At 38.8% G+C, this 21,965-nt stretch overlaps 1 protein-coding gene across 1 annotated transcript; it reads right to left on the reverse strand.

Moving 5' to 3' along the window:
- Nucleotides 1-14,038: 14,038 nt before the first annotated feature.
- Nucleotides 14,039-17,317, reverse strand: LOC138873573 (uncharacterized). The gene is made up of 4 exons (XM_070152044.1): nt 16,612-17,317; nt 16,042-16,176; nt 15,018-15,352; nt 14,039-14,266 (listed from the first exon to the last, which is right to left on the reverse strand). The coding sequence occupies exons 1-4, from the start codon at nt 17,315-17,317 to the stop codon at nt 14,039-14,041; spliced, it is 1,404 nt and encodes a 467-aa protein (XP_070008145.1).
- Nucleotides 17,318-21,965: the final 4,648 nt, after the last annotated feature.

Here is a 21,965-nt window from a genome sequence, read left to right on the forward strand (position 1 = left end):
AGGTCAGAGACAAGGCGATCAGACTTGGGGACAACAAATTCAACAATATAGGTCACCACTGTAGCAGTACAACAATAATAATAATAATCCTGGAGCTGCACAACCACAAGGTCAGGCTGTGCCTTATCAAAGGCAATAAGGGTACAATTAGCAGAATCAACAACTAGCTTATCAACAACCTCAACAGCAATATATACTGCGACAAGATGATGGGTTGTTTGAAACAAAAGGAATGTTGCAACAACTCATTGGGTCCAGCGGAAAAATGGAAGAAAAGGTCAACCAGATATAAGAAAAGTCACACCAGATGCACGAAAAGGTAGTATCACACGACTCAGCTATCAGGGGCATTTAAATTCAACTAAGGCAAATATCCATGGCCCTTAACAATCGTCCTCAAGGGATATTACCTGCTGACACACATGTTAACCCGAAAGAGCGGGGCCCAATGCAGCTGATGGCTGGGAGTCTGATAAATGGTTGAGATCTTGATCTATAGCAAGAAATTGCTCGCGAAAGCTGACCAACTGAGATACTTGTGCCAGTACCAATTGAGGTAGATGAGTCAACTGAGCTAACAAAGTAATAATCATCCAGCCCAGGAGGAAATAAAAAAAAATAGAGGTTGAAAAGGAGGCTGAGGGAGTGCAAGAGAAGGCAGTAGAAAAAGTGCACGAGCAGGATCTAACTCAAGTTACAGGGAAGAAGCGACTGCCAGCACCCTTCCTGCAGAGGTTGGCCAAATATTAAAAGGATGAGCAGTATAAGAAATTCATGGAGATGTTGAAGCAAATCCATGTCAACATTCCATTGATTGACGCCTTGAGGAAGATGCCTGGATATGCAAAAATGATGAAAGACTTGATGTCTCGCATGTTCGACTTTCAAGACTTGGCCACTGTTACACTAACTCAAACATGTAGTGCTGTCTTGACGAGACCCATAATTGAGAAGTTGTCCGACCCTGGGAGTTTCATAATCCCATGCACAATAGGCATCTATGCTTTTGCTAAAGTATTGTGGGATTTGGGGGCGAGCATAAACCTGATGCCCTTGGCTGTCTTTAAAAGGTTAGGCATTGGAAGAGCAAGACCTACATCCATGTTAGTACAACTAGATGACCGAACGGTGAAGAGGCCATCAGGTATGCTTGATGATGTACTATTACAGGTTGGAAAGTTTGTGTTTTCGGCAGATTTTGTCATTCTGGATTGCCGGGTTGACAGGGAGATTCCCATAATTTTGGGAAGGCCATTCTTGGCCACTGGAAGATCTCTAATTGATTGTGAAACTAGGGAGGTAAAGATAAGACTGAACGATGAAGAGGTAACGTTCAATGTGTAGAAGTCTATGTGGTGACAAACTGAATTTTCTTACTGCTCTCTAATAAAAATTGTAGATCTAATTTTGGAGGAGGAAGATAAGACTCTGAATGTTAAAGACGCTCTGACAACCTTCCTGATGAACTTAGAAGAGGTAGATGGTGAGGACTTGGCAGAGTGGGTTTTGGCTCTTAAAGGCCAAGGATACTGGAAAAGAGAGCTCGAATTCGAGCTTTACACTTAGAAGAAAGAAAGAACCCTCCAGCTAAGCCATCAATTGAAGAGCCACCAGAGTTGGAACTAAAACTATTACCGTCTCACCTCAGGTGTGCTTTCTTAGGAGCAAACTTGACTTTACCCGTTATTATCTCATCTAGTTTGTTAGATGTATAGGTAGAACAACTATTGCAGGTTCTGGAGGAGTGCAAAACCGCAATCGATTGGACCATTGTAGACATAAAGGGTATCAAGCCAACTTTTTATATGCATAAGATTCTACTGAAAGATGGGCACAAGCCTTCCAAAGAACATCAAAGAAGGCTGAACCCCAACATGAAAGAAGTGGTGAAGAAAGAAGTGATCAAGTGGTTAGATTTAGAAATCATTTTTCCCATCTCTGACAACAACTAGGCCAGCCCAGTTTAGTGTGTGCCAAAGAAGGGTGGAATGACTGTAGTGCAAAATGAGAGCAACAAGTTGATATTAACAAGAACTGTGACAAGATGGGGAATCTGTAAGGATTATAGAAGGTTGAACAAGGCCACCCAAAAAGACCATTTTCCACTGCCAATCATTGATCAGATGCTTGATAGATTTGAAGGGAGGTCCCACTTTTGCTTTTTGGATGGATACTCGGGGTATGATCAGATTTCTATTGCCCCGAAGGATAGAGAGAAATGTCGTTCACCTGTCCGTATGACATCTGTGCCTTTCAGAGAATGTCGTTTGGCCTATGCAACGCACCCACCACATTCCAAAGGTGCATGATGGCCATCTTCACAGATATAGTAGAGGAAATAATGGAGGTTTTCATGGATGACTTCTCAGTGGTGGGGAACTCATTCGATGATTGCCTTATGAACTTGAAAAGAGTATTGAAGAGGTGTATGGAGACTAATCTAGTATTAAACTAGGAAAAATGCCATTGTATGGTACATGAAGTATAGTCTTGGGGCACCTAGTGTCAAGTAAGGGCATTGAGGTGGATCATGCAAAGGTTGATGTAATAGAAAAGTTTCCACCACCCACTTCCATTAAGGAAATAAGAAGTTTCCTTGGCCACGCCGGTTTCTACAGGCGGTTTATAAAAGATTTTTCCAAAATTGCTAACCTTTTGTGTAAATTGCTTGACAAAGATCACCCTTTTGTATTTTTTGATGACTGCATGGTAGCTTTTAAGGAATTGAAGAAGAGGCTAGTGTCTGCACCTATCATAGTTTCACCCAACTGGGAACAACCATTTGAGCTGATGTGTGATGCAAGCGACTATGCTGTGGGAGCAGTTCTTGGACAAAGAAAAGATAAAGTCATGCATCCAATCTACTACGCAAGTAGAACCTTGAGTGGTGCCTAACTAAATAACACAGTGATTGAGAAGGAGATGCTAGCAGTGGTGTTTGCACTTGACAAATTCAGGTCATACCTGATAGGCTCAAAGGTAATTGTTTATACTGACCATGTTGCTCTTAGGTACCTAATTGAGAAGGAGTCAAAGGCGTGCTTGATTCGATGGGTGCTACTACTGCAAGAATTTAACTTGGAAATCTGTGACCAAAAGGGAACAGAGAACCAAGTTTCCAATCACTTGTCTAGGCTGGAAGAAGCAGAGAAGAAGGTTGAGGTGGAAGAGATTATGGAGACTTTCCCGCATAAACAACTGTTGTCCACGAGCCTTGAGGTAGCGCCATGGTATGCATACATTGCAAACTACCTGGCGAGCGATATTGTCTCTTATGACCTTTCCTCTATCCAAAAGAAAAAGTTCTTTTGTGACTGTCGCATGTATTATTGTGATGGGCCTTATCTGTTCAAAATTTGTATTGATAACATGATCTGGAGATGTATCCCCGAGATAGACCAATCTTTTATTTTGTAGGCTTGTCACGCATCCCCAAATGGTGGCTATTTCTGGGGAGTAAGGACAACTACGGAAGTGTTAGAGTCGGGCTTCTACTAGCCAACTTTATTCAAAGATGTACACCTCTGGGTGAAGGGTTGTGATGAATGCCAATGAACCGGGAATATTTCTTGCCGACATGAAATGCCCATGAACCCAATTCAGGAAGTGGAAGTGTTTGACGTTTGGGGAATAAATTTTATGGGGCTTTTCGTCAGCTCATATGGCAACAAGTATATACTTGTAGCTGTGGACTATGTGTCAAAGTGGGTGGAATTTGTGGCACTTCCTATAAATGATGCAAAGGGAGTCACTGATTTTCTTAGAAGGAAAATATCACCCGTTTTGGCACTCCAACGACAATAATCAGTAAAATAGGCACTCATTTATGGTATTCGCCACAAGGTTTCCACCCCATATCATCCAAAAACAAGTGTACAGGTGGAAGTGTCGAATAGAGAAATAAAGATTGTGTTGACAAAGATCGTGAATGCTACAAGAACGGATTGGGTGAAAAAAATAGACGATGCACTATGGGCCTATCATACCACTTTAAAACTCCAATTGGCATGTCTCCATATAAACTGGTATTTGGGAAAGCATGTCACTTACCCGTGGAGTTGGATCATAGAGCTTGGTGGGCATTGAGGCAGCTAAATCTCGACATGGAAATAGCGGGTACAAGTAGAGTCACAGAATTGCACGAGCTTGACGAGTTCCGTTACCATGCATTTGAGAGTACATGGCTATATAAGGAGAGAATGAAGATGATGCATGGAAAAAATATTCTTGAGCGAAATTTTAAACCTGGAGACGTGGTATTGCTATACAATTTGAGATTGAAGTTGTTTCTGGGCAAGTTGAAGTCTAGATGTTTGGGACCATTCAGAGTAGTGTAGGTGCTATCAAATGGAGCTGCAGAAATTGAGTTCGACGATGGGACGAATAGGTTTAAAGTCAATGGGCAAAGGTTGAAACACTACGTAAGAATGAGTGACGAAAACAGAGAGAAAGATGTGATACAATTGAACGAACCTCAATATGTAAGTGAAGTGTAATCCGAAAGTCTGCGTCGTGCCGCAATGTTAAATCAAGCTCTTATTGGGAGGAAACCCAATTTTTTTGTTTTTATTTAGTTTTAATTCAAAAAAAAATCATTGGCACCTGGCGCTAGCTGGGCGTTGAACTGCTTCTGAACCCAGCTTTACTGCTTTTTTTATTTTTTATTTTAATTAATCGTATTATTTTTGTAGTGCTGATTTTTATTTTATAGGTGCATGAAAATAAATCCATTGGAAGGAAGCAAAAGCAAATCAGATAGTTCGAACTAAGTGTGGAGTGCCCGCACAAAGAACCAGGTCTGGGAGAAGTCTGAGTATCCCATGAGCTGCTAATGCTTCGCCCTTTGGCCTACCAGGGAGTTTCTTTCGCCTTCTTATTATTTATGGTGTGCATTGGGGACAATGTATAATTTTAAGTGTGGGGTGAGAAGATTGTTTGAGTGATTTTCTGTGGTATTTTAGTTTTGTTAGTTTATAAAAATAGGACTTTTCCTGACGATGGATCTCTCGGACAGCTTTCTTGAGGGATTAAGATCCAATGAAGAAATTCCAAAAATACTTATTTTTTTATATTTAGTTAGTCGTAGGTAGATAATAATCCCCCTTCATTTTTCTTTTGGCATCGGTTCTTTTCCAAGGATGTAACTTTAACCAGGTAGTTTTTATTTTTTTTTTATTTTTTAGGAAATCTAGAGAAGGAAACTTGAGTGTTGTTATGTGCCTTTTGACCTGTTTGATGCTAACATATTTAGGCCTTAGAATGCAAATTACCTTCCTAACATGTTTTGATGAAAATTGATGCCGTGAAAGATTGAATAACATATTAATGACGCTTTCTCTCAGTTACTTGATTCATTGCTCATGTAGTGCTTTATTGCTTAATATTTTTTGACTTTGTGACTACTTGCCTAAACTTGGGAGTTGGAATGGGATCGTCCCGACTGGGGTCATGTGCATTATATGATGTGAGATTTTAATTACATTCTGTGCTATCCTGTGTTTGTCTAGAACTTGTCATATGTGTTAGTCAAAGCGAAATAAGTAAGTTTTGTGAGTCTAGAAGATGATGTAGGCATTCCTTTAATTGTCCATTGAGCTATTATGCCACCATAAATAAAATTATCCTTAAATAACCCATTTGAGCCTAGAAGCCTTCTCTTTGGCACCCACATTACAAGCCAATTTCTATTTTGTACTTAATTAAATCTTGTTAAACATTTACCTCCGAAACCACTTAAGTCGCTAGAAGAGTAAGGTGAGAGTTGGGATAACTTTTGAGTGAATCCATAGAAAGGCCAAAAGGTGCATGTATATTTTGGAAGATCATTAGCCGGACAACCTAAAATTGTGGAGAGTGTTGAAGAAAAAGAAAAGCACAAAAAATACAAAAAAAATAAAAAATAGAGAGAGAAAAAACAGTATATAGAAAATACACCTCCTATTCATCAGGATCCGAACTAGTGAATGTAGAGTTATGCTTAATGAAAAAGGGCCAAGTAGTATATGATTTCGTGGCATTACTTGAATTGGTCATGAAAAATGTGTAGTGGAATGTTAAGTGTAGTATATTAAATTTCTTTATCCTATCCGTCCTTTAGCCCACATTACACTCAGAAAGACCTAATTAATCTTAGACTTTGTGAGCTTAGATTAGTGGGGATATAAACTATGGGCAAGCCTATGGTACAGCCATGAAGTGCACATGAATTTCTTTGTGAGAGTGAATAGTTCTTTGTTCATATATGTTATGTCCTTAAATTATATGCGAATGCATATTTGAATGTGTGGACAAAATACCTTCTTATTCTTTGGTATGGCATGTGAGTCCATGACGGATAGGTAACATTATTAACCATCTCTTGTTGGATGAGTGTATGAGTTGAGAGTGCCTATTGGCGACAAGTTGGTCTTTGAGGTTATGGGCAGGTTGTTTGAGTGTTTTTAATTGGTCACTAATATTCTGGCATGTGAAAGTTGGAAAAGGTATGAATTCGTATGCAAGGGCTCAATTGTTGGTATCAACCATGGTCATAGGTGTAGTGTGTTGAATTGCCAAATGTTCCTCCAATGTACGATGTCTTGCATGCATTGTTTGGTTATCAAGGTTTTAGGTTGCTCGAGGACGAGCAAGAGCTTAACTGTGGGGTGGTGATGTTAGGTTAAAAATTCATATTTTTGCATGTAAATTGCCTTGCATTATACCTCAATCTTGTTAACTTTGGTGTAAATATTTGTGACTCGAGCTTAATAATGGTGTTTATATGTCAATTTGAAGTGATTTGGCAAGCTTACATGCAAAGTTAAGTAAAAATAGAAGAATTTTGAGGGGGTATGAGTTTGGTGCCCACTTTGGTGACATTCACCAACCAAAATGCCAAAGGCAGAATAGTGAAAAATTTCGGCATCCTGATTGGCGCCAGACGCCAAGCTAGACAGTTATGGCGGGTTTCGTCCTATTTTGGCTAGGACTTGGTAGTTTCAACCCTACACGCCCCCAACATGTATTAAAGGGGTTCTAAACCTAGTTCTTAGGAAAATACATTATTGGAGAGGCAAGAAGGTTACGAGAACACCTGGAAGCAACGAATCACAAGAGGTTTCTCTTCCGTTCTTCCTTAATTTGTATTTTAGTGCTTTCAATTATTATCATGATTGTTAGTATGGTTATGAGTAGCTACACTTTCTAATCTAGGGTTTTATGGAACCTATTAGAGGATGATTTTCTAATGTGTTTAATATATATTTGCCTTTGATTTTTCTCTACTTATTAAACTATATTTTCGTTGTTGTTGATTGAAGGGCTCTCAATTAACTGTGCCTATCTAGCGTGTATATTGCTCGAGAGAGAGTACATATTTAGGTAGTTGTTGAACAATATCACTCCTAACGTATGTGAGAGATCAATACGGAGGGTTTAAAGGAGAGATTAGAGATAACGAAACTTTAGTGCGATCATAGTGAGCGGTGAACTAGTGCCAACTGGCGTAGTTCGAGAGAATATGTCTAGTAAATTGTGGTAGTTTCTCTAGAGAGAGGTACGATACCCAAAGTGCTCATGATCGGTTGAAAATAATTAGGCGAATTTATAGGAAACGTAGCTGGGGAGATTTTGACAATAAAGGAAATCGTAACTCTAGACCTCTCGTTAATCTTTTCTCCAAACCTTAGTATCTCTAGGTTAAAATTTACTACTTTAACTAGTTAGTTAATTAGTTAGAAATAATATCTCAATCTTTATAATTTTTGAATTTGTTCAAAGTGATAATAAACAATTGTAGCAAAACCTTAGTTCTTTGTGAGATTCGACTCCGGGCTTGTAAACCGGATTATATTTGCAACGACCGCTTAGTTTTTTTTATAAGGCATAGTTGGCCGTGATCAATTCTGCAATTGCAAAGGGGTCAACCCTCAATGGCCGGCCAACCCTCACCACGATCATGAATAACGATCGTGGAAAGTCGGTTTTTTCGCCCAGTCTATCTCAAATGCCATCGCAGTCTAAGTCTTGCCTTGGTAGCCCTACTGTGTTTCCACCTTACTAGTTCTTTGTGATGATTGTGGCTCTCCTTTTGCAATTGCGGTTACTATAGATCCTGTGTTGGTGTAGAGTTCACATTTCAAACTTGTCCGGAATGCATCTGGAACCTTTGGAACTCAACTAAAATCATTCATACAAGTGACATTCAGTTATATCAACTTTGTAGCATGCTCAAAATATAATTTAGAACGCAAATAAGAAAACCGAAAAGTCAAATTGGTACCTAATGTTTTAAGCGTCAATAACACACAGGGGGGGGGTGATTTGTGTGGTACCCAATTTTTACTTAACTACTGTATAGAAGAACCTGGTTCTTCTAGGCGTTCCAACTACTACTATTTGCGGAATAATAAATACAGAAAATAAAGAACACAGAGATTTTTACATGAAAAACACCTGGCTCAAAAGGTGAAAACCCCACGACCTACTACTCAATAGGATTTTCCCAAACTTCCACTAAAATCACTGAGCCAAAATAGCATTTACAAAAACTCTTTGTAAACCTAAGGATTAACTCTAATCCCGTTGTGGCACACAGCCTCAACTGTTGCGACAACTTCAAGTTAGCTATCACTTGAACACTCTAGGTACCTAATACAATTGCTTCTATGAAAGTTGAAAGGTACAACTTTAGACCACCTACTACAATTGAACTGGAATAAAATATAGACACAATGGAACTGGTTCTTCTATCTCGTTCAAGAAGGTTCCGGAGTGCACACTCAAATCCCACATAAATTGCTTGCAAAATCGCCTTGCTTTTTTGCTCTAATTTAGTTAACTTCTGCGTATGTGAATCCCCTCTAAGAGAGAACAACTCTGACATTTAATAGGTTAGTAATCAGAGTTTGATTAGAACTCAATTGCTGCTCTCCTATCGTAGAAAGGTTCATGATGATCTCAAACTCTAACACTATCTTCATCCTAGATTGTGTTCTCTTCATATAAGGAGACTTTCTCCCCTTATCCAATATGCAACATTTTCGATCAGATCAGGAGATATTGTTTCTTGATCAGTAGGACTTATCTCCTTCACGTGCATCTCACATGTATAGGTTGATCATGACTGTGCTTCACAAGATGGACCTAGTCCATGACTGAGTTCTTTTTGTCATTCTTCAAAACTTCACCTATTCTTGGGCCAACAAATTCCCCCTTTTTGATGATGGCAAACTCTATGGTTTTTACTGATTTGGAACCTGTAAGAACTCAGCTTAACTATCAATACTAAACTTAGAAAATTCACTTATTATCAAGAACCAGGTTAATTAGGTTATAAATATCACTTATTTTCAGAATGTGTAAAGCACAATGTCTCTTCCCCATTTTGGCATCATCGAAAAGTTGCATACAAAGTGTGATACCCAGATTTTAATAAGTATTCATGGCCACTGGGGCAACTGCAAGTGCAATCATGGTGCAATCATCAGTAATCAAGCAAACATATTTACACTATCAAGGACAAATTAATCATTGAATAAGAGCAAAATAGTAGTTATCTTCGACAGAGATATGTTGCCACCAATAATCCACAAAAAGAAAGAAAAAACATTCAAACCATGAGCAAAAAAAACAAAAGATAGAAACATCCCTAACCTGGGTCACGGAGGTACTAAATAAGTTCAGGAGTCATAAGGCTTGGAGGAACAAGAGGGTTGGGTTTGTGTTTGGAGAAGACTCAGCATGTTATGAAGAATTCCATCATTCTTCTCCTTTTCTTTGGCAAGCTCAGTTCTGAGGCCATCCCTCTCAGTTTCCACTTCAATCAGACGATCGTTAAGCCTAGCTTTTTTAGCATCCTTAGCTACACATTCCTGAACCAGAGTCCTAACTTTGCTGTTGATGGGTACCTTCAGAGATGAACCAAGTTCATTTGGGATGGCAGTGACTGCATAGTCACAAGCGAGAAGAGTATTGATGCCAAAGTGATCCTTGCTCGAGGCCATTTCCCATTTCTTCAGAGGCACATTTAGCCTGTCCAGAACTGTGGTTAGAATAAAGCCATAGGGAGTAGCATGGGCCTTGGAGCCATTTATGACCTTGTCTAGCAGCTTGATAATGAAGGCAGGCCAGTTGATTTACTTTCCTCTCTCCAGGGACTCCATAAGATCTAGATCCATATAATTAGCAATGTGCCTTCTCTCCTGTCTGGGCAATAAACACTTGTTGACAAATTCAAACAAGACCTTGTGCTCAGGCCTTATTTCACTTTTCTGCATAGCCCTGGCTTCATTCACCTCTTATGAATCACAAAACCACCTGGTGATTACAAGAGCAGTAGGGAGGGAGTCCAGGAAGGGCCACCTTTGCCTTGTATAGTCTTCAAACCCTTCAGATGGTATGTCGAGGATCTCTCCCAGTTTCTTTGCTTCAAACTACACTTGGACTCCTTTCACCAGGATACTAACAATTCCATCCTTAACCGCATGATTGGCCATAAATTCAATTAGCTCATTTCTGGATGGCCTACCATCCATCTGAAGGACCATGTCCTTCCATCCCTAAGCATACACCAATCTCATCATTCCTGGTTCTACCAGGTCTCTCAGTAATCTACCCTTTAAAATCTTTCTTTTTCCAAATATGGCAAGTTTATCCTGTTCCTTCTTAGAATCATTTTCTGCTTCTTCTCCACTCCAGTCATCATCTTCAGAAATTCTTGATTGTTTGGTTTTCACTGCAGATCTTGTCCTCTTGGCTAGTGTAGGTTCACCGGCCTCAGACACAAAGGAAGACTTCTTGGAGGAGGTCTTGGGCTTTTTAGGCTTGGGGGTAGGAACCTCCACTGATGTACCCCTTTCTTGATGGACCAGTTCCATCTTCTCTTCCTCAATAGCCTCTGAGGGTTTTGCAATCTTTCCCTTTCCTTTATCCATTTTCTTTTTCTTACTCTCTTTTAAAGCCCTTTGTAGATCAGCTTCACTCTATTCCACGCTGCTTCTTGTGGCTCTACCCCTTAGCAGTGAAGAGGCAGTAGGTGTTGGGGATGAAGACTTTCTTTTCTTGGAAGGCTTAGGAATATTGGGGGCTTTTGTTGTGGGAGTTATGTATTTCTTTGGGTCATAGCTTGCCCTAACCTTTTTCAGTAGGTCTGTTAGGGTCTCTTTAGTAGATGAAATAGGTTCAGCTCTTTGTGTGCTCAGATGAACCAACCCCTCAGTAGCTTCCCCAGAACCACTTCCCCTGACTTTATGCCACTCTCTTTTACCCTTTCTTGTGCAACCCCATAGATATCAAGAACTGCTCCCTTCCCATTTCCCCTCTCATTACCACATGCACCCTCTCTCTCTTTTTCTTTTTCAGAATTCTTTTTACCTCCACTCCTTTGTGACCCTGGTACTTCTATATCCTTAACAGACCCAATTAGAATTAACCTAGATTCTAGATTCTCAGACACAAAAGAAATTACCTTAGATGGAGATTCTTGAGGCTTTTCAGAGTCAGAAGACCCAGGTCCTTCCCCCTCAGTAGCGGATTGATATTATTCAAAATTAGAGCTGGAGCTAGAGTTATGGGCCTTGGTTCCCTTCAGCTTTTCATTTAATTTCTTCCTCAGAGCCCCAGACGCTATAGTTTTTCGAGCAAGCATTTTCACCCTTTGCAATCTAGGTTTTGGCGATGTACTAGTTGGAGGAGGTGTGGTTGAATTTGAGGGAGATAGTGGTGGAGGAGTTCCAGAATTGTCTTGTGAGTTAGTCATGATTGTTGGTTTCTTGAGAGAATTTGGGAATTTAGAGTTTTGGAGAAGAGGGTAAGTGAAAGTGAAGAATTTGTTTTTTGACGGTTTGGAATTTTAAAGATGGTAGGAGAAATGATGTGTATTTAAATATAAATACACATTTAATAGGTAACGAAAGCCTTTTGTAGTGGTCAAATAGAGGTCTAATCAACCTGAAATTCCAGATTTTGATTGATCGGTTTATCTTCCCTAGATTTTAGGCAAAATTTTCGGTTTAGAGTTTTAGGCAAACGGAACTGGTTCAATGCTAACAGATAGAATTTTCTAGGAATTTAACAAGTATATGACTTCTGCTCATGATTGCATTATTAATATTTCTAATTGTGCAGAGTATAGAAAACATGCCTTAGCTTTCATATGAACCCATCCTGATGAACCAGGTTCTTCATTTAGAAGTCTCTTGAACATGCCTCAAATGCCATAATAGAGAAAAATTTTAAGAGATCAGTGAGTCATATAAGTACATGTCACAGGAGTATACTAATTAAAGTATGAAGCTCAGTAAGAATTAATCTAGATAATAACACAAGTTCAGAATTCCTAGCCAGTTTTTTTTTCATTTTTTATTTTTTTCATCATTTTTTTTCATTGCATTCTGAGCTGGACCTATTAGGTGATCTTAATCATCGCTAATTCCAACCTGTTCCTCTCAATGTTTTCTCTACTCAGTGCTTTAGTGAAGATGTCAGCAATTTGTTTATCAGAAGCAAAAAATTCTATGGAGATCAATCCTTTCTCATAGTTATCTCTTAAGAAGTGGTGTCTAACATCTATGTGCTTAGTCCTCTTATTATGAACATGGTTCTTTGTCATACTTATAGCACTAGTGTTATCACATAATATAGGAATGCAACCAACTTTGACGCCAAAATCTACCGGCTGCTATTTGATCCATAACAATTGAGCACAACAAGAAGCAGCAACAACATATTCAGCCTCAGCAGTGGATAAGGCCACTGATTTTTTCTTTTTAGTGGCCCATGATACAAGACATGAGCCATGAAAGTGAGCCATACCTGAGGTGCTTTTCCTATCTACAAGGAAACCTGTATAATCAGCATTAGCATATCCTACTAGATTGAAATTACTACCTTTAGGATACCAAAGACACATATCAGTGGTGCCTTTCAAATATCTTAGTATCCTCTTGACAACAGTTAAGTGAGACTCTTTTGGATCGGCCTGAAAGCGTGCACAAAGCCCTACACTGAAAACTATGTCAGGTCTACCGGTAGTAAGATACAAGAGTGAACCAATCATACCCCTATACAACTTCTGATCAACTGATGAACTAGGTTCATCTAAGTCTAATTTAGTGGCAGTTGCAATGGGGGTGTCTATTTCCTTTGATTCAATCCATTTTAAACTTTTTGATTAGCTCTTTTGCATACTTCTGCTGATAGATTCCATTTGAGCTTTGTTTGATCTGTGAGCCTAAGAAAAAGTTAAGCTCACCCATCACACTCATTTCAATCTCACTCCCCATTAATTTGGCAAAATACTTACTTAGTTTATCAGTGGTGGCCCCAAAGATTATGTCATCAACATATATTTGTACTACAAGGAGATCCTTACCTTTTTCCTTAAGAATAAGGTACTATCAATTTTACCTCTTTTGTATCCATATTCAAGCAGATATTTGGACAATCGTTCATACCACGCTCGAGCGGCCGGCTTGAGTCCATAGAGAGCCTTGTCTAATTTGTACACATGCTCAGGACATTCCTTGCTCTAAAACTTTGGAGGTTGTTTCACAAACACTTCTTCTTCCAGGTAGCTATTCACGAAGGCACTTTTGACATCCATCTGATGGAGAGTGAATTCCATATGTGCAACAAAGTCTATGAGGAGTCTTATTGCCTCAAGTCTTGCAACTGGAGAAAAAGTCTCATCATAATCTATACCCTACTCTTGGCTGTAACCTTGGACCACAAGTCTTGCCTTGTTTCTTGTAACTGTTTCATCTTCATCAAGTTTGTTTCTGAAGACCCATTTTGTACCAATAACTGATCTGTCCTTGTGTCTTGGAACTAGATGCCAAACTTGACTTCTCTCAAACTGATTGAGTTCATCTTGCATTGAATTCACCCAATCTGCATCATGCAAAGCCTCAACAACATTTTTAGGTTCAATAAGAGATAAGAAAGAATCAAAAGCACACAAATTCTTTAATTGTGATCTAGTTTTGACTCTAGATATTGGATTAGTGATTATATTCTCAATAGGATGAGAACTTTGATACTTGTGAGGTTTCACAACCAACTAATGTCTGCTAGATGTTTCTCCCATATTCTGTTGCGGAGGAACAGGGTCATGAACAGGTTCTTTTAGGGGATTTGTTTCAATTCCTCTTTGATCAGTTCCCCCTATCAGGTTGCCCTGAATAGAAGGACCTGTTCCATCACTTGTTCCTTCTTTTCGTGCCACTTTAACTTGTGCTAAGACTTCAGTCAAATCCTTTACCAATCCAATGGCTTCATCTTCATATTCCTGTCTCTTAGAAAGAACGTTAGTTTCATAAAACATTACATGCACACTTTCTTCTACACACAAAGTTCTTTTATTGAACACTTTATATGATTTTCTATATGAAGAATATCACAAGAATACTCCCTCATCACTTCTGGGATCAAACTTACCTAGGGAGTCTTTTCCATTATTGTGCACAAAGCACTTGCTTCCAAATGCCCTAAGATGGGATATATTTGGTTTTCTCCCTTAAAGTAACTCATAGGGAGTCTTCTCTACAAGAGGTCTAGTCATGCATCTATTGATAATGTAACATGCAGTATTTAAAGCCTCTGCCAGAAGCTGTGGGGCAGTTTACTAGAAAGAAGCATAGTCCTAGCCATGTCTTCAAGAGTCCTGTTCTTTCTTTCAACTACTCCATTTTGTTGAGGAGTCCTAGGGGCAGAGAAGTTCTGATCTATACCATGCTCTTCACAGAATTCAGCAAACTTAGCATTTTTGAATTCAGTTCCATGATCAGACCTAATGGATGCAAGTTGATTACCTAGTTGTTTATGATTTTTCTAACAAAAGAAGCAAACATGTCAAATGCTTCATCTTTAGATGTTAAAAATAGTACCCAGGTAAATCTAGAATAATCATCAACAAGTACCATTACATATTTCTTTCCACCTGTGCTCATGATTCTCATTGGACCACAGAGATCCCTATGGACTAGTTCCAATGACTTGGTTGTGCTTACAATTCTCTTACTTTTGAAGGATGATCTTACCTGCTTCCCTCTTGCACAGGCCTCACAAATAAACTTGATGTTAGTTAACCCTATCACCAAGTCCTTAGAGGCTAATTTGTTTAGCTGATTCAGACTAGCATGACCAAGTCTTTTGTGCCACAGGAGGGGATCATTATCCAACACACTTAGGAAGGTAAGTTCATTTTCTGAAAGTGTAGACAAACCTACAATGTAAATATTGTTAACTCTTTTTCCTTGCAAAATAATCTTGTCAGTGGTAAGGTTAATCACAAAGCATTTAGTAGAGGTGAATGCTACAATGTTACCTTTGTCACATAGTTGTGACACACTGATCAGGCTGTATTTCAAGCCATCTATCAAATAGACATTCTCAATGGAGTGAGAATCTGTCTTACCTGCCCTTTTAACCCCAATAATCTCACCTTTCTTCCCATTTCCAAAAGAGACATTACCTCCCTTTAAGTCCTCAAGTGGAAGGAACTGGTTCTTACTTCCAGTCATATGTTTTGAGCAGCCACTATCCATGTACCATATTTGGCTACTTCCCTTCACTTGGACCTGCAAAAAGAAATCAAGGGTTAGTCTTAGGAACCCAAACTAGTTTGGGTCCCTTTATATAGGCAAAGAGATGAATCAAATTCCTTTTAGCCCACCCAGACAACCTATTTTTTTTCTTGAACAAAAGCTTTGTTCTTTTGACTGGTCTTTTCTTTTGCATTACATTCATTTTTGCAATGGCCAGTTTTGCCACAGTGTGTGCAGATTTTGTTCTCAAGGAGAGTGAGGTACTTGTTTTTAGGATCCCACTTAGGTGCTTGAGTCCCATAGCCAAGTCCTTTTTTGTTGCTACTATGATGTTCTTGTAGCCAGGAAAGTGCATTAGAAGCCTTGTTCCATTTGCAAGTTCTGTCTAGTTCATGTTTTACCTTCCCTAGATCTTCTTTTAAGAGTTTTATCTACTCATCCTTCCTGTACAACTCGTCCTTCATTTTTCCTAAATTTTCTTCTAGGGTGAGATGTGTGTGGTCAGCTTACTTCTTACCTGTTCCTAGTTTCAGTTTTGAGTTCTCAAACCTAAGTTCTAGGACACTTGTGTCAAGTTCAAGAACCTGGTCCTTCAACTTAGCATTTTTACTATCACTCTCATTAGCCCTAGCCTCTAGACTTTTGCACTTGGCTTTTAGGATCACACATTACCTAGACAGATCTTCCTTCTCACTGTTAATTATCTCAGACTCATCAATGAAGTCTAACAATAGCTCAGACAACCTTTCTTTAGACATGAATTTAATCTTGTCTTTGAGATGAAGGATACTTACCTCTTGTTCATCATCTGATTCTTCGATGGCCATAAGTGTTTGTTCATCTCCAGCTTCATCTTCTGAGTCCTCATCTGATGTTTCTCCCCAAGCAGCAACCATAGCCTTTGTTGATCCTTTGTTTCTTTTTGGTTGAACCTGTTCCTTCTTCCCGTTCCTTCGTTCCACCCTTTACTTCTTCCACTCAATTTTCCATTGAGGATAGTTCTTGATTATGTGGTCAGTCTTGCCACATTTGTAGCAACCCTCGTTGGTCTATTTCTCAGGAACCCTTGGTTTGTTGAAGGTTGTACCTCTTGAAGAAAACTTTCCTCTCAACAGGTACTTTTTGAAATATCTTGTGATCATGGCCATTTCATCATCCTCCATATCTAAAACTTTATCTATTCTGAGAGCCAGACTTCTTTCCTTCTTGGGTTCACCCATTTTCATGGTTTGCCTTCTCAGTTCATAGGTAGTAAGGTTTCCAATGAGTTCATCCATCTTGAGGGTAGCAATATTCTTTGATTCCTGAATAACATTGATTTTGCTTTCCCAAGTCACTGGTAAAACCCTTGTCAAGATTTTCTCAACCTTGTCTTCTTTAAGGATAATTATCCCGAGAGATTTAAGCTCATTTGTTAGTGTTGTGAACCTTGTGTACATCTCCTGGATAGATTCTCCTTCCTTCATGCTGAAATTATCATATTGAGAATATAACAGTGTTCCTCTTGATCTCTTTACTTGAGGAGTTCCTTCATGAGCCACTTGTAAAGTGTCCCATATTTCCTTTGCAGTAGTACAGCTTTGAATCCTGCAGTACTCATCTGGACCCAGTCCACACACAAGCCATTTCTTGGCCTTAGAATTTTTCTCCCATTTCTTTAAATCTTCAGCAGTGCAGTCAACTCTTGCCTTTGGCACATCAACTCCTTCAACATTCTTCTTTGTAGTTGCTAGAGGACCATCTGTGACTATGTCCCAGAGTTCATAGTCTTCTCCTATGATGTGATCTCTCATCCTGTACTTCAACCAAGAATAGTACTAACCATTAAAGAGTGGAGGCCTAGCAGTAGATTGCCCTTCCCAATTCCCAGGTGGTGCACTCATTTTGATCTTTTCCTAAGGTGTTAGCCTCTTCAAGGACAACCCACTCTGATACCAATTGATGTTTAAAGCGTCAATACCACATAAGAGGGGGGGGGTGATTTGTGTGGTACCCAATTTTCTCTTAACTACTATATAGAAGAACATGGTTCTTCTAGGTGTTCCAACTACTACTATTTCTGGAATAATAAATACAGAAAATAAAGAACATAGAGATTTTTACGTGGAAAACACCTGGTTCAAAAGGTGAAAAAACCACGACCTACTACTCAGTAGGATTTTCCCAAACTTCCACTAAAATCACTGAGCCAAAACAGCATTTATAAAAACTCTTTGTAAACCTAAGGATTAACTCTAATCTCATTGTGGCACACAACCTCAACTGTTGCGACAACTTCAAGTTAGCTATAACTTGAACACTCAAGGTACCTAATATAATTACTTTTATGAAAGCTGAAAGGTACAACTTTAAACCACCTACTATAATTGAACTAGAATAAAAGATAGACACAATGAAATTGGTTCTTCTATCTCGTTCAAGTAGCTTCTAGAGTGCACACTCAAATTCCACATAAATTGCTTGCAAAATCGCCTTTCTCTTTTGATCTTAATTTAGTTAACTTCTGCGTATGTGCATTCCCTACAAAAGAGAACAACACTGACATTTAATAGGTTAGTAATCCGAGTTTAATTAGAACTCAATTGCTGCTCTCCTATCGTAGAAGCGTTCATGATGATCTCAAACTCTAACACTATCTTCATCCCAGATTGTGTTCTCTTCATATAAGGAGACTTTCTCCCCTTATCCAATATGCAACCTTTTTGATCATATCAGGAGATATTGCAGCTTGATCAGTAGGACTTATCTCCTTTGCGTGCATCTCACATGTATAGGTTGATCATGACTGTGCTTCACAAGATGGACCTGGTCCATGACTGAGTTTTTGTCATTTTTCAAAACTTCACCTGTTCCTCGGCCAACAGTACCCGACTTCTTTCTTCCTATAATTCTTTTTCCTTAATGGTTGAAATGCTTCCGTTATTAAGTACTCTAAAGTTGCCTAATATGGTCCAGTTTGAGCACACATATCCAAGTGCAAATTAGCCAATAACTATATTTGATCAATAGAAATGTCAACAAAACTCACACATATATGCTTATATGTATTCTTTGAAAGTCATACGAAAAGTTTATTATAAATACTTCATTTCCCTCTATGGACAGAGACCGGGACAAAATTTTGAGTTTCGTCAATTTCATTACGTCAACAATCACCAAAAGGGTATCGCCGGAAGTATACATCAAACTGGGGCAGAATTTTGAGGTGAGGAGTTAAGAAGGTCGCAATGTCTCAGAGCATGTCACGGCCTATGATAAATTATTTACTTGTGTTGATTCTCTTTTAAAATAACTACATTATTTATAAATGATTTACTGCAAATGCATATTTTCGAAAACCTCATTTTTGTAATAACTAGATATTACACAGGGTGACTCAAGCTAGGCGTCAAGACAGGGGCAAAAGCGAAATGAAGAATTGAAAGCACGAGCTGACCTTAATTCCCGCAAACTTACATTTTTTCTTTGGATGCAAGAATAAGATAGACAAACACAATTGCAGAGCCTATATAATGGGACCTCTATCTCCATGCAGATGAAGTCTGCCAAGACCAAACGCGTCAAGCTAAGAATAACTTTCCTCCCTCATATTCAATCATTTTTTTCTTTGCATAGGGCTAAGCACTGCCCTCATTACATTGCATGAGACTAAGTACTGTCTCTATTACATTGCATGAGGCTAAGCACTGCCTCTACTATTGCATAAGGCTAAATGATGTCTTTCTCTGCATAAGGCTAAGCACTTCCCTCATTACATTGCATGAGGCTAAGCACTGCCTCAATCATTGCGTAAGGCTAAACTCTCCCTTTCTATTTATAGGGATAGGCACTGCCCTCATCACATTGCATGAGACTAAACACCATCTCCATTACTTGCATAAGGCTAAACACTATCTTTTCTCTTCATAGGGCTAAAAATTGCCCTTATTACACTGCATAAGACTAAGCGTTGTCTATATTATATTGCATGATGCTAAGCACTACCTCCATCATTGGATAAGGCTAAACGTTGGCTTTCTCTGCATAGGGCTAAGCACTACCCTTATTATATTTTATGAGGCTAAGCACTGCCTCCATCATCACATAAGGCTAAACATTGCATTTCTCTACATACGACTAAGCATTGCCTCCATCATTGTATAAGGTTAACGTTGTCTTTCTCTGCAAAAGGTTAAGTACTGCCCTCATTATATTGCATGAGGCTAAGCACTGCCTCTATTATTGCGTAAGGCTAAACATTACCTTTCTTGGCATAGAGTTAAGCACTGCCCTCACTATGTTGCATGAGACTAAACACTGTCTCCATTACTTGCATAAGGCTAAACTGTCACACCCCAAACTCGGGGAGTGCGACCGGCTCTCAACGGAGTGAACCTGGCCGAGCAAGCCTATCAGATTCTTTCTAGCCAACTCCCTCGTGAATAAAAAGAAGACGCATTTTCATTAATTATATAATAGTGATATCAGGAATACCATTCCAAGTCATTTTCATTTATTAATTTATTTTAATGTCTCAAAGTACACACACTTTGATGATTGAGTGGAACAAGGGTCTAAAACACGACATAATCCATTGACTTTTCTAGTACCCATATACAACCTACATAGTGTCTACGGAGCCTCTAAATAGATACAAAAAAGTGTACTACAAAAGTGCCGGCAATAAGGCCCCAGCTATACTTCAAGTACGATACATATCGAACAAAGATACATGACCTCGAATTGAGATGGGGCTCCATAATACTACTGGAAGGAGGATGATGTACTACTAACAATGGTCAACACTGCCTGCTATGGAACCACCTGCATCAATTTAAGACGCAGCGCCCCCGGCAAAGGGACGTTAGTACCGTTAAATGGTACTAGTATGTATAACTAAATACTATCTCATTGGAAAGAACAATAATACAAGAAGGAAGTAATCATAAAATCAATAAAAGCCTTAAACAACACCACAACATCAAATTAAGGATCACATAATCTTTCAAGTAATTTCTATAGCCTTAGGTTGGGAAATTTTAATATTGTTACACAATCATCCACAATACCACCACATTCTTACGCGGAGCCCGATCACGACCCGATCGGCTAGGTCGTCTCATTTGAGACATTAACCATAATCACAATTTTAATCTCAATTTCCAGTTTTAATTTCCAGCACAATTACCACCATGTGTGCAGCGTGGTGTCCAATTACGGCCCGATCGGCTAGGTCGTCTCGTCCGAAACATTACCATTTTTTATCAATCATCTCATTTCATATTTCTTTCATGTCATTCAGTTCATCGGCACTAGTGGCCACAATTGTTATATCATGCCTTGGCCCTTAGATGTATTTCATATTTTATACTTACTTTAATCAATCTCAAGTATTATCATCATTTTTAACAACAAGCCTTTCAATTCAAGATATCAAGTACAAACGTGAGCGATTATAAGTCTTAGGCATATAGAGACTTTTACATACTTTGGCACAATAATCTTTATTCAAATTTGACTTGAAGTCTAGGCATTTGTAACACATATTCCATATTTAAACACATCTTCGAATGATAAGATAACATGATGAAAGCCTTGGAATACATATATTGCACATATATTTCTTAACGCAAGTACATTTTGGAATAGTAATTTCTACAACGATCAATTTGGGACTTACACCGATAGCATGAACACCAAGCGGTTCAATTATAAGAAGAGGGGTTTTCAGTCATACATACCTCAATTGAACTTTCTTTAAATTCTACAACAATTCCGGAACTCTTAGCAACTTCAATCTGTATTAGGAATATAACAAGTTGAACCACAAATTAGAAGGATGAACAATATTCTGGCTCATTTGAGCACATTATCAAGCGCTAGTGTGCATTATGTTTTTAAGACCTTTTTGTGAAAGATTCCATCATCTCACACCCCATTCTTTACTATTTTTAGCTCACAATCTCTCTACATTCTTTTATAACACATGCATGCAAGATAATCACTCCCATCCATATGAATTACCTTTCTAATGGCCTATTCTAGTTACATTTTGGGATCAAGATCTTGGGTAATAGAACCTTACCTCTTAGGAAGAAGACATAAGTGCCTCTCTTGACAATCTTCAAGGTTTAAACAAGAATTGAGTAGTAATTTTGATGAAGAACACTTTCTCCCTATCTTTCTCCCTCTAAAAGTATCAGAAAATAGGCTTAAAATGAACTATAGCATATGATATATCGACATAGGATCGTGTTTTAAAAATTAGAAATTTTGAGCCCCAATACGGATCTGCGGTCGCATATGCAACCACATAATGCATCTGCAGTCCGCAAAAAGGGCCGCAAAAGGGACCGAAAGAACTGAAATTTTCTATCTCAATCTGCGATCGGTCTGCAGTCCGTAGACCTGTTATGCGGTCGAATAATGCACCGTATAATACCCCTCTGGGAATTTCTATGT

Source organism: Nicotiana sylvestris, chromosome 7 (genome assembly GCF_000393655.2).
Source record: "Nicotiana sylvestris chromosome 7, ASM39365v2, whole genome shotgun sequence".
In the NCBI taxonomy this organism is placed as follows: Eukaryota; Viridiplantae; Streptophyta; class Magnoliopsida; order Solanales; family Solanaceae; genus Nicotiana; species Nicotiana sylvestris.

Coding starts and splice junctions, on each gene's coding strand:
- LOC138873573 (XM_070152044.1), bottom strand. CDS start 17,317: ATGAGAGATCACATCATAGGAGAAGACTATGAACTCTGGGACATAGTC. Junction 16,177..16,611: donor AGGAAAGTTTTCTTCAAGAG/GTACAACCTTCA, acceptor TGATCCTAAAAG/CCAAGTGCAAAAGTCTAGAG. Junction 14,267..15,017: donor CCTGTGCAAGAGGGAAGCAG/GTAAGATCATCC, acceptor TCTAAGAGACAG/GAATATGAAGATGAAGCCAT.